The sequence below is a fragment of the Macadamia integrifolia genome, unplaced genomic scaffold (assembly GCF_013358625.1).
Source record: "Macadamia integrifolia cultivar HAES 741 unplaced genomic scaffold, SCU_Mint_v3 scaffold1577, whole genome shotgun sequence".
NCBI classification, from domain to species: Eukaryota; Viridiplantae; Streptophyta; class Magnoliopsida; order Proteales; family Proteaceae; genus Macadamia; species Macadamia integrifolia.
The window spans coordinates 67,707-81,704 of record NW_024868264.1 but is presented as its reverse complement, the minus strand read 5'-3'; the positions used below and the strand labels follow the sequence as shown (position 1 = coordinate 81,704).

Genomic DNA, 13,998 nt, shown 5'->3' with positions numbered 1-13,998 from the left:
TTCTAATGCATTTTTAATGCTTCTACCAATTATCCTGTAGGGACATAAAAGTTCAAAATGACTTCATTCAATCCATGAGTCCATGACTCACATAATTCCATCATTCATGCTTAAAAGGAAAAGCTATTCTAAATAAAGCAAAACATCCACAAAAGCATAACAATAATTATTACATCACCATAACTTAAGTACTCAACTAAATCATTATATACTATCTGGGGGTTGAGTCTCGCTCTCAGTAAAACTAGCACTTGCACCAAATATCAAGTCTTCAGCAATGCTATCATCCACATCATCCAACAATCTCTCTAACTCTTTATCAACGTCCTCAATGCGCTGATCAAAATCATTGACACTAATATTGTCAAGATTAATGGGTAACATGTTTTTCTGTTCAAGTTCACCCCTTTTTTCCATCATCAACGAATTCATTCTCACATAGACTAAATCATCTAACATTGTTGCTGACAATCTATTCCTCCTTTTGGTTTGTGCTGCATCCCAGGCACTCCAATTTCTCTCACAAGCTGAAGAACTACATGGTTGGCTCAATATTCGAATGGCATACTTCTGTAATATAGGAATAGCATCACCTTGTATATGCCACCAAACCCCTGTCATTGGCAAAAAAATATATATATATATATATATATAAATAAAAAATTTTAAAAGACAAGTAATCTTTACATAAGAAACAATAAACTAAAAATTTTAAAAAGAAAATAATTATTACACTTACGAGGATGACTAGTTTCCATCATCATCTTGGCACTGGGAGTAAAAAGAGTGCTAGAATTCATGTGGTATACTGCCAGCTGTCCATAATATTCTCTCCTCTCATCTTGTGGAACCACTGTTTCACCAATGAAATCTGTTGCATCTTTCATTTGAGGAATCTTTTTGAATCTTTCACTAAAAAAATAAGTGGGGTTGAAAACAGCAGCTGCATAGTGAATGATTCCCAAAATATTTTCATCTCTTCTCTTATCAAAGATTTTCAAAATTTGGTCATACCGGTGGTTTTCCTCATAATGCTTCTCCAATACCTCTCTTGCTCTTTCCATTGCTTCATACAAATACCCTGATGTAGCTCCATCACCATCAACCAAACGGAGAACTCGAATGATTGGTTCCATAAATCTCAAAATCTCTTTTGAATCATTCCAAAACGACTCCCTTTGAATGGTGTCCACTACTCGTTCTGCTTCTAAAGATCTCGAATTTCTTAGACTCCTCCACTCAGCTGATGCAACTAGGAGTCTAAGCTTCTCTTCCACTTCAACAATTGACTAAAGCATTAAAATGTTTGAAGCAAATCTAGTTTTGCAAGGATATTTTAGATCCTTGTTTGTGAAACTCCTCATCAACTGTAAGACAATTATTGACTTGTACAAGTAGTCAATAATTCTTTTCGCCTCATCAAAAATTTCTTGAACCCAAAAAACCTTTTCATAGATATCCTTCAACATTAGATTGATACCATGGGTTGCACATCGAGTCTTAAACAACCAACGATACTTTCTAGTAAGCATATCAAGTGCACTTGAATAATTGGATGCATTGTCTGAAATTAGCTGAACCACTAAATTTGGGCCAAGACTTTCAATCTCTTTCTCAAGAATATCAAATATATAAAAAGCAGTCAATTTAGCATGAGAACACTCCTCTGACTTCAAAAAGAGAGCACCACCTGGGGAATAAGCAATCACATTAAGAAAAGACCGCTTCTTCAAGTCAGTCCATGAATCAGACATGAATGTACAACCAGTTTGCTTCCAAGAAAATTTTACTTCTTCAGCATATTTTTCAAGATCCTTTCTTGCTTCAGGAATTATTCTTCCACGAAGGGTTCCATAACTTGGAATAGGAACACTAGGACCATAACGGGCTGTGCACTTCACAAAATTGATGAAAGCATCCGATTGAACAACATTGAAAGAAATGTTATTTTTAATAAAAAGATCACGAAGAGATTTCTCCCAAGTTGATTTGTCCATCTTAGGGATCATTTCCTCCATTGTGGACTGCCTTTGACTAGTTATAACTAAAGGAGAAGAACCAACTATACTCTCACCACTGGTACAACTCTTCCGCTTTTTGCTACTTGATTCAGAATTAATAGCAAGAAGAGCTTCTGCTTGGACATCATCTGATACTTTCTCACAAGAGGCAACATCATGACCACTAACCTTAGCTAAATGATACTTGAGTCGAGTGACCCCTCCATAAACTTGTTTTTCACAAAATTTGCATTTGAAATGTGAACTATCAAGTTGCTCAGCATGTTGCCAAAACTTTTCTTTTTGTCTTCCCATTTTTCCTATTTGTTAAAAGTTGAAACAAAAAAAAAAAAAACAACATAAATCATTTCATATAAACAAACAAATACATATGATATTAATAACTACATTACATAAGCAAATAGCCTCTGAATAATTAAAGAATCAAGTTTTCAAGTCCCACTAACATGCATAGCCTTTTACAATGCATGACCAAAGGTAAAATACAATCAACAGAGAAAAATAAGCATCAAACAGCTCTTCACTCAAAATTGCATTCTTTCCTTTAATTTTCCAACCCAAAGCTGTCAAAATAGTAGACCCAGCCCCTATGCCACATTCAATCTGCCCCTATTTTTTGTACAATGGCATGGAGATATTACTAGATTCACCCAGTTTGTACTGGCAAAGGGAAAGCACAAGAATGCAAATAGAGAGAAGTGCAACAGGTGCAAACAACAGTAAATTATCTTGCATTTACTGCCATCTTTCAATAGAAGAAACAACAGTAAACAGACAGAGATTTCTACTACCATCTTTCAATAGAAGAAACAACAGGTTCAAAACAACAGGTGCAAACAACAGTAAAGTTGGGATAACAGGTTCAGCACTAACCAGTCCTCTCGAAGGAAAAATGTTCAGAATTTTTCAAAGAACGCAGTTCGGCACCCGTCGGCCGCCGCACCCTGGCCCTGAGTCCCTGTCTCCCTGACCTCACGAGGTAGGGAATGATGAACAAATGCTACAGTGACGTTAAGTTCTGCAGAAAAATTCTGTATCATCTACTCGTTGAAAAAACAAACAAAGAAACTCAAGATTGGTACCCAAACAAAGACTTATAATTTTGCAATGCTCACCTGAGAGATGACACCAAGTACTCCGAAGGACACTTGTGTGGCACTAAGATCATCAGGTTGAGTAGTATCGATTACTCGGAGCTTAGCGTAGTTGTCATTAGGTCCCGTGGGGGTGACGATTCGAAATCCGACGACATAGTCATGGACAGCACTTCCCTTCCCCCACAAGGAGCTGCCGTGGGCGCCGGTGGCCAAAAGTCCACCCACTGTTAATCCCCACCAGTAGGGCGAGTAAGGCTGTATGACGGCCAAGATCCCAATCTATTCGATAATTTCTCCGCTGTAGCACAGAGGGTCGGCATTTACACGGCTGGTGAGTGGTGACTACGCAGACATTCTGGATTTCCAGGTTGGGCAGTGGAAGCTGGAGAAACTAGAGGGTCTCAAATCTCAACTCACGAGTCACCTACCCTCGAACTCACGAAGTCACCGGAGACATGGATTGGAAGAGACATCAAGTGACTGACAGAGTCGCCGGTCGGAGTCTCGGAGATGGAGAGGATGAGGGTTTGGGGGAAGAAACAGAAAGAAACGAAAGTTCAGAAACCCTCTTTTTGGCTTTTGTAATTCGTTTTTTTTTTTTTTTTTAGTAAAGTGTGTTTGAACCGAATTATTCGGTTTAAAACGGTTCGGTCCGATATAATCGCAATCTTAAATCTAATTAGAAAAAGGCACGATTTTTAAAGAATTTTATTTATAATTCGGATTCAGTCAGAATTTTTTCGTTTAATTCGGAAAAATTCTGTTCGTGCGAATTATTCGCGAATAATTCGACGAATTTAATAACTCTGGTCTGGCTAGCCATGGGTGGCTGGATCTGAATCCCATGATTCAAATGGTATTACCAGTTGATGGGACCCACATATCTCAAGACTGGGCCTACTTATACAAGAGTGGGAGCATTCTTATTCACTCGCGTGAAATTAGCATCCAATAAGTGATTTGAGAAAACTGTATTGTCTGTGGATATTTATTGAACAATACTTATTTAATGAATAGAACATTGAAGGGTATTCTCAATATCAAATCTCTAATATTTGTATTAATATCATCATATGTTTGCTAATTCTCATCTAATAAATTATTGGAAGGGGGCTCCCTAAAAGGCATCATGGCCTTGCACCAGTGAGGGCTCAATGGATAAGTGTGTATGGAAATATCATGAGTGAGATTTTCACCTTTCAATAATGAACGGTTGGGTGATCATTTTGCCCCCTCTATGTCTAAGCGCAAAGGCCATGTTGCCTTCATGCTTCCTTTTCCCTAATTATTTTTTGAGAAAATAAAAAGCATGAAAGGCTGCATGGTTCCTGTGCCAAGACACAATGAGGGGAAAAATGATCGTCTGACCCTTCATGAAAGGTAAAAAATACCAGGAAAAAGAATCGTCACCGGTCCTTTTTTTTTTTTTTTTTTTTTTGATAGGCATGGAGGGAAGTAGATAATAGCTAAGAGGTTCGAACTTGAGAACTCCTAGTGAGCATGGGATTTTTGCACACTACAGCTCACCAATTGTGCTAGGCAATTGTTGTTGTCACTAGTCCTGTTCCCTATGCCCTCTCATTGGTTAATCTGAAGTGAATCCCCACGCCCTATGTACTTTTGATGTTACCTATGTGCACTTCCCCATCGGCACAGACACTGGTACAATAGCCACACATCTGGTTTCCATTTCTTGCCCTTATTTTCCACATGTGACGTTCTTCTTGGGTCAACTTCGGTGGTATGCCGTATATCAAAAACATTTGTGGTATGCTACTATTTTATATATATATATATATATATATTTTCTTAGGAGTATGCATTTATTTATTTTTCATCAGGAGTTATTTTTTTAATAGAATGGAGTAATGCCAATTCGTTTCCAAAAAAAAAAAAAAAAGTAATGCCAATTCGTTAGCATGCATTCACGCAGCTGTCAAGAGTCAAACACATTACAACCAAGACGGTCTCTTTCTGCTGATCCTCTGATCAGAATCCTTTACCAGTCCATGAGACAGGATTCCAAACCAGCGATTTCTGAGCGGGATCCTAGCGTTTAAATTAAACCTTGGGTATATTCCCATTTACGCTCTCTCATCTCTCTCTCTCTCTCTCTCTCTCTCTCTAAATATATCACCTAATAAGTAAAATAAATTTAATCTAATTTCCCTTCATTTATTTCCAACCACCGGGCTTGTGTCTGATCATCGATCTGATGTGCCTCTTCCTCCATGCAAGAAGATCTTATTCAGCGAAACCCTAGCAATTCCAAGTGGTAAATATTTAATTGCAACACAACCCTATATTCTTTCTCTCAATCCTCATTTTTGTATCATTCGTCCGATTTGGATTTGTAAATTTTGATTCAGTGGGGCTAACGTGTCTGGTTTCTCTTGATCCATGTCTTGAATTTGGTTTCTTGGTGTTTGAGAGCAATCAAAATCCAGGACTGTTAGCCAGGCAATATTGCTTCCCATTTAGATTGAGTTTGAGGAGTATTTTGCATGATTCCACTTTGTTAGTTAGTAATATGAACTCACTGAATGCACGAGATTGACTGTTAGGGACTTTGAGAGAGGCACATAGCTCACCATACTCCATTCACCCCGACAGCACTAAAATATACAAGAACCTCAAAGGCTCCTATTGGTGGAGAGGAATGAAGAATGATGTGGCCACGCATGTGTTTAGATGCCTCACATACTAGAAAGTCAAGGCTGAGAGATAGAGGCCTCATGGGTTATTGCTGTCCCTGCCTATTCCAGAGTAAAAATGGGAGAATAATACCATAGAGTTCGTCACGGGCCTACCTCATACATAGAAGGGTGTGGATGCCATTTGGGTAGTTGTGGACCGCTTGACCAAGGTAGCTCACTTTATTCCAATCAAGATTACATTTTTCATGGACAAGTTGGCCAAGTTGTATGTCGATAACATCATCAGGTTGCATGGTGTACCAGTTAGTGTCATCTCTAATTGAGATCCCAGGTTCACTTCCAAGTTTTGGACATGTGTGCAGAAGGCTATGGGCACACAGTTGGCTTTCAGCACTAGCTTTCACCCTCAGACCGATGGTCAATCAGAGAGGACTATTCAGATATTGGAGGACCTACTCCGAGTATGTTCCTTGGATATGAGTTATAGTTGGGATGAGCACATTTTCCTTATTGAGTTCTCCTACAACAATAGTTATCAGGCCACCATCGGAATGTCCCCATTCGAGGCACAGTATGGCAGGAAGTGCCAGACTCCACTTTATTGGGATGAGGTTGTTGAGTGGCATATTTTGGGTCCAGACTTGATATAGGCTACTAGTGAGAAAGTGAAGGTGATCAGAGAAAGCATCAAGGTACCCCAGTCCAGGAAGAAAAGCTATGTAGATGTTAGGAGGAAACATATAGAGTTTGGTGTTGGAGACAAGGTCTTCTTATGGATCTCCTCAGTTAAAGGAATGATGTGCTTCGGTAAGAAGGGGAAGCTCAGTCCAAGGTTTATGGGACCGTATGATGTACTAAAGAGGATCGGACTGGTGGCTTAATAGATAGCTTTACCGCCAGAGTTGGAAGGTACACATGATGTCTTCCACGTATCTATGTTGGGGAAGTACATTCCTGACCCTACTTATGTCTTCACTTACATACCCCGTGAGTTAGACGAGGATATTGCCTACGTGGAGTTTCCAGAGAAGATTGTTGACCGAAAGGAGCATGTTCTTCGTAACCGCACTATTTCCTTCGTCAAGGTGAAATGGATGAACCACCTCGAACAAGAAGCATCCGGGGAGCGAGAAGATGAAATGATGAAGCATTGTCCTTGGTTGTTTGATTTGCTAAGTACGTTCAATTTTGAGGACGAAATTCTTGTAAGGTGGGGGGGGATGTTACACCCGTACCCTAATCCGGTCTAATTTGAAATTATTATGACAAGCCTCGAATCGAAGATTGAAAGTACGATTGGGTTTTGGCTCATAATTGTACATTGCTGAAGGGGTAGGGATGACCCCACATGTTCGTGCATTGCATGCCTGTCTAACTGGAGGGGGTTCATACCTTCTGATCCCAAACAGTAAGTGACCCGACTCCCGACACTTGATTTTTGACACGCATGAGCATGTCTGAGGGTAGCCACCTGTGCAAGGCCAGCCATAGGATAGTAAGCTTTCAGGATAGTAGGTTGTCTTGACCACCGGAAACAAGCCATTGGAAGCAACTAGGCATGAATCCGGTGCCTATTTTTGGTGGGTATACTGGCTACTGTCGAGGTTCAGACGCCTGTGGGTCCAGCCACTCGTATCGTAAATGGTTTGAATGATCTCAAATCGTTCTCCACACCTTCCTCTTGATGTGAACACCTTATGGACCTAAATGTGTGGGTCCTTGTGTCCCAAAACTCATTTTAACCCGATTGGTTCAAAGAGGCCCAAACTAAACGGACCCTAAGGTCCAACTTAAGTTATAAGTTGGGAAATGAGGATTCATTTCCTCATTTCTCTTGTGCCCAATGTAGGAGAGGGGAGAAAGAGGAAAGGAAGAAGAATAAGAGGAAGGAGAAGGGGATTGAAGGCCTACCTTGGTGCCGGCTACCGCCTTGTTGTCAGAATCGCTGCAGGAGGTAAGTACAACCTCCCATGCCACTCTCTTCATTTCGACCTAGAAAAAGCTAGGAATGGATGGATTCTTAGTGTATACACCATGTTATGGTTGTAGGATGGGTGTTCTACCCTCCCAGTGTTGTTGCCGATCTCGAACTAAGCTCGATGAGCTCTAATAACATGTAATGCCAAAATACCAACTAGGGTTTCGATCGTCTGATCGACGTATCTCCCAAACATCTCAATGGAAATGGAATTTTCTTGGATTATAACGATGCTAGGGACATCCCCTATAAACTCCACAGAACAAATCCCGACAATCGGGCCCAAGCTGAAAAACCTCAAATTATTGGACTGCCCTGTACCTCTAGCGAAAACAGTCCACCAGATCCACTGGGTCTATTTCTGGTGGACATGGAGCATAATGTGCTCTCTGTCACCTCCACTAGAAACATGTCTGATATTTCTGGTGGAAATACCCTGTTTCCGGTGGTTGTGTCCGGTGACATTACTGTCATTGGGAGACAGTGTTTGTACACTTTGGGGGTGACTTGTGTGGGTCCCTCCCGATGTTTCTGACGCATACTGATGTATGATTCCCTTGTGTCTAGGATAGTGACATGCACATGCCCTGAAGCCAAAATTTAATTGATCGATCGGTGGCCATACTTGAACCCAAACACGACCTATTGTAAAATAGGTGAGGGATGGACTGTGTTTATTTTTGGAATGTTTATCATTTATTAAATAGCTCACATGTTAGAATTATATGTTTAATTATAATTATCATTTTCTAATCATGATATGAATTGTATGGGATGTATGACGGGATCTGGTGTTGCCGAGGTGGTACCGATACCATGATCGTCGTTTGTTGGATGTGTGTGTGTGTGTGTGAGACAGAATTTGGCGTGGCCGAGGTGGTACCGGTGTCGTGATTGCCATATGTATATTGCATTCATGCATTGATTATGTGCATTAGAGTTACTTGTAGTCGCTGATTACACTTTGTGGCCAAGGTCTCACTGGTATCGTGTACCCTGGGACTACATTTGGAAATGGATACGCTTCGTGGCCGAGGTCTTGCCGGTGTTGCGTAGTCCATACTCAATTGTGATATGTATGCTAGATTAGGTAAATGGTCTTGGGTTTCACTTTATGGCCAAGGTCTCTCTGGTATCATGTACCTAGGACTATATTTTGAGATGGGTTACACTTTGTGGCTAAGATCTCTCTGGTATCATGTAATCCATACTAACTGTATCATTATGAAGGCATGTAGTATATATGTGGTTAGGTATCACTCCCTATGCTATGCACCCTTGCCAACAATGGTTAAGGTGTTGGATAACCCATTGTGGTATGTTTGATGAACCTTTCCGAAGTGCCACTCCCCTGGTACGATGTGCTTGTTATCGGAGGCAGGAACTTGTCCGGCATGGCCAATGTGTTACCAGTGTTGTGACTGCCAGGAGGGGGTTATCAGGGGTTTTCTGGGTGACCCATGGACTTATACGGGGATTGGCAGGCTTCTAATCATGGCTAGGGTTTGTATCACTGCGTAATTAAGGTCATTTCCAAGGCGAGGGATACAACCTAATGTGCCATAGTAGCATTTATCAGCCTTAGTTTGTATTGTTAGGTGGATAATATATAAATGAACTGCATCACGAGCATCATGGACTATATATTTAATTTTTGCAATCATGCATCATAAATTACTACTGTTATTGATTTGGTTGGATGTGCTTGACCCCACCCCTCACTGAGCGAGTTAGAAAGCTCACCCCATGTATACACCCCTTTTTAGATGATGATGCAAGTATCATGGTGCCGATGGCAGGTGATCCAGTATCTTCTAGGTTGGAATACTGTGTGAGCGAGTGGTGGATGCCAGAAGTGGAGGAGCACGACCAGGACTGTGCTTACGACCACTAGGTTATTCTATTACATTCATCTATGATATATACTTATAACCTCAAGAATATATACAATCCACAGCTATATCCAAAAATATCAAAATACCATTAGATGTTTCCCCATTTTAAATTATCATTCTGCTACTATACTCTGATTCCGTCGCTTATGTTGGTTTGTGCTGTGAGATTGTGAAAATGTTAAGATACTGCTATCAGAGATCCTGGTAGGTTGTAAGATAGGTATGTGTCTTACTCACACCACCGGAATTCCTAATGGTAAGTTGGGTCTGCCGAGAGTGGGGTGTGACAATAACCCAAATGGAATTATTGCCCTTCTTGGTATGGGGTAGCCTAATTACAAAATCTATAGTAATATGCTGCCACTTCCATTCTGGCATAGAAAGAGGTTGCAACAAACCATGAGTCCTTTGCCTTTCTGCTTTGACCATCTAGCAATTCATACACTTTGCTATGTGGTCAGCTACTTCATTCTTTATTCCATACCACTAGCTTCTTCAGATCTCTATACATTTTAGTACTTCCAAGATGCACTGAATAGGTTGTGCTATGTGTTTCACACAAGATAATTCCTATCAGCTTACCACTCCTTGGCACACACAATCTATTCTGGAATCAGAGAACACCATCTTTCAGTGTAATGTTTTTGTCCCTTTGCCTGTATTTATATTATTCATTACTTTTCTCAAACTCTTGTCAGTGGTTTAAGCTTCTCTAATCCTTTCAAACAAGGAAGGTTCCAATATAAGTGCGGGAAGTTCTTCTTTTATTACGAATTCCAGTTCAAGCTTTCTTGCCTCCTCTGTTAGTGCTTTGGTTGTAGTAGGGCAGCAAGGCACCATGGTGGTCCTAAGCTTTTTGGTCAATGCAACGACTACCACATTGGCTTTTCCTGGATGATAGTTAATTGTGCAATCATAATCTTTCATCAGTTCTAGCCATCTCCTTTGCTCTAAGTTCAACTCTTTTTGGGAGAAAAGATATTTTAGACTCTTATGCTCATTGTATGTTTCACTCTTTTCCCCGTATAGTTAGTGGCACCAAATATTCAATGAAAATATAACTGTTACCAAATTAAGTTCATGTGTGGGATAATTCTTTTCAAAATCTTTCAATTTCCTAGATGCATAGGCAATCATCTTCCCATTCTGCATCAACACACAACCTAGACCTTGTTTTGATGCATCACTATAGACCACCATTCCTAAGGTGTCATAAAAAATAGTAAGCACTAGAGTTGATACTAGTCTGTCCTTCAACACTTGAAGCTTCTTTCACAATCTTTATTCCACTCAAACTTAACTCCCTTCCGAGTCCATCGAGTAATAGGAGCAGAGATCTGAGCAAAGTTTTCAATGAATCTCTGATAGTATCCTGCTAGTCCCAGAAACTTCGAATCTCACTGACATTCTTTGGTGATTCCCACTCTAACACTGCATTGACTTTCCTAGGGTCTACTTCTATACCTCTTGCAGACACAACATGTCCTAGAAAAATCATTTGTCAGAGCTAGAACTCACACTTGCTGAATTTGGCATATAAATGCTTCTCTCTGTCGTTGTAGTAGAGATCTCCAGTGAATTGTATGTTCTTCTTTGCTCTTGAAGTAGATAATAATATCATCAATAAACAAAAGGACATACTGATACAACATATCATGGAATTCCCAATTCAACTGTAACATCCTAAATTTAGAACTCCCTTAGTTATAAGGGTGTTGAAAGTGAATTATAGCTAGAAGTTAAAGGATAATGATGATGATGGTGGGACAAGCAGAAGTGATGGAAAAGCAGGGAAATTGGTTGATTTTAGGTGTGGGGAAATGTTCCATATAAGATGGGATACCATAGGCTGAAGACAGGTTAGCAGGGAAGCCCACAACAGACAACCGGTGGGATAGGCCCCGGCCGACCGGTTGCAGTGGCAGAATGCCTAAAAATATGCTTTTTACTCTGTGGGTCCCATTACTTTGCAAGGTTGCTTTTCCCAATCCTACCATAGATTAAGGCATAAGGCATGAATAAGGGTCCTAATGCAGTTGGCATCATTGTAAACCTTAATTCCTATATTGAGTTATTTAGGTTTAAATGGTTAGCAAAAATGGGTTTTATAAAATGTACTTTGCTAGACAGACCTTAGGGTCTGTTTAGCTTATAAAAGGGGGGAGAGTTGGCTATGTTCTTTCATTTTTCTTCTGTAAACAAAATGAAAACAGAAAAGGGAGAAGAAGAAAAGAGAAGAGAAGAAGAGAAAGAAGAAGAAAAGTAGGAGAGAGAGAGAGAGTGCAGCTACTGTTCTCGTCTGCTGTAGTTGCTATCTCTATTGCGACTAAGGTTGTTGTTAGTACCATGCATGTCCACTTACATGCTATCCACAGCAGGAATAGATTGCTAGAGGTGCTACTATTGTTTGGAGCTGGAATCCGAAGCTGTCCAACTGTTGATAGTGATGTATGCATACTTCAAGAGCATAGGAAAGGTAACAAATTCTAACCCACCCTAGTGAATTAAGCTAGAATAGAAATTGGCTAGGGTTAGGGTTAGCCCAAGCCTGAAATTGGGTGAGGGAATTTGCTCATGGGAACCTAGTACACCCTCCCACAGGAAAAGCCCTAATTTCTGAACCCAATTGGAACCCAAATTGATTGAGGGTTTGTCCCAGAAACACTAGACCATAGGGTTTTTTCAAATTGAGTAAAATTAAGTGAAATTGAAGGGGGGATTAACTCTTACTTGACCTTAATTTTTCCCATAGATAGGTAGAAGGTTTTGCTAACCCTTCCAGGGAGCGAATTGGGTAAATTAAGACCCAAATTGACCCAAGACAGTGCTCAGAGACCCAACTTGATAGGGAAATGGACCAATAAAGTGTAGGAAATTTATTGGGGTTGGACAGGATGCAATTTCAGATGTTGGAACTTGCCTAGCATAGTTCTTCCAGAGGAGGCTATTATGCTAATAACAGCCTATTTTTCCAGGCTAACCGGCCAGCTGGTTTGGGCCAGACAGAACAGGTCTATTAGGGCTATTTTAATGTTAAATGGTCGTGGTTGTGTGTATGTGACCAAACCTGCACAGAAATGGTTATGCAAGGTGAGGGTATGATCAATGACAGAAAAGGAGAAGAAAATGCTTTAAAAGTATGGGTTGTGAAATGACAATAATGCTCCTATCTGTGCTTAGAGATTTATTCAAATACTATTTTGAACAAAGGGTAGTGCACACATGTCTAGTAGGGTAAATACAAGTTAATTACTGAAGGATTCAATCCAGTATACCAAGAATGAGCCCAATGACTGTGTGAGTCAGATAGATAATCTACCCAAACCCTAGAGCTAGATTGGAAAACTAGTATAGTCAACAGGGGTGAAATACTAACCTGAGGCCAGTGTGCTTCTCATTGGAATAGTAAGTATTCTAGAATACAAATCAAAATTGAGATTTGTGAAACAAGATTTGTAAAAGATTAATAACAATAAAATTTAACTCTAATGTGAAATGGTTACTTAGGATCGTATAATGTACCCAGTGAGGATACACGTAATCGGGAATTCATCGACAAACACTAGATTTAGGAAATAAGATGAGTGGGGTGTTTGGGATATTTTACGGAGTGTTTCTTATATGTTTTGGTTTTTTCTTGCACATGTGGATGTGGTGATATCTATGTTACATATTTATTTTATATCAAAATATATATTTTCACATAATGCATGTCTTACCGACTTAGATGTGATTGAGATTTGTGGATGATTATTGTGATAGTCGATGGTAGTGGGTGTAATATTGACGGTCTATGGCACAGTGTGGCTGAGTTTTTGTCCAGTATTATGGGCTCATAGGTCAGTCTTACATCTATGACCACAATTGGATATAATGGAACATTTTGATTGTATTGGATGCATATAGATGCATATGTTTAGGATCACATCCCTAGTGCTATAACCCCATGCCAATAGGGGGTGAGGTATTGGCTAATCCCACTTGGTGGTAGGTCACGGAGGACTATTACACTCAAATATAACGTATTGTATCCTGAAAAGGCACAAGATGGTATGACGTACTGTATGCATGACTATTGGACCATGGGGGACTGAGGCTCTGACCGGTACTGGCTAACTCCTACTTGCAATGAGATTATATTCATGAGGCCTAGCGTACAGGGTAGGGAATGCCACCTACATTGCTTACAACACTTATACCCATAGACACTGAGACTTAGTAATTTGAATGGAAATTTATAGATTAATAAATGAATCATAGGGATCTTGCATATGGAGTGAGTGGTATAATATTGTGAGCTTTAAGCATTCATAATTTGTATATGTGTGTTTGTATGCTCACACCTCACTG

General features: G+C 40.0%; 1 protein-coding gene across 1 annotated transcript; it reads right to left on the bottom strand.

Annotated features, from left to right (window-relative positions):
* Positions 1 to 204: 204 nt before the first annotated feature.
* LOC122064240 lies at positions 205 to 2,315 on the bottom strand. The gene is made up of 4 exons (XM_042627950.1): positions 1,446 to 2,315; positions 1,015 to 1,289; positions 810 to 912; positions 205 to 570 (listed from the first exon to the last, which is right to left on the bottom strand). Exons 1-4 carry the CDS (start codon positions 2,313 to 2,315, stop codon positions 205 to 207), a joined length of 1,614 nt encoding a protein of 537 aa, XP_042483884.1.
* Between the last annotated feature and the right edge of the window lie 11,683 nt (positions 2,316 to 13,998).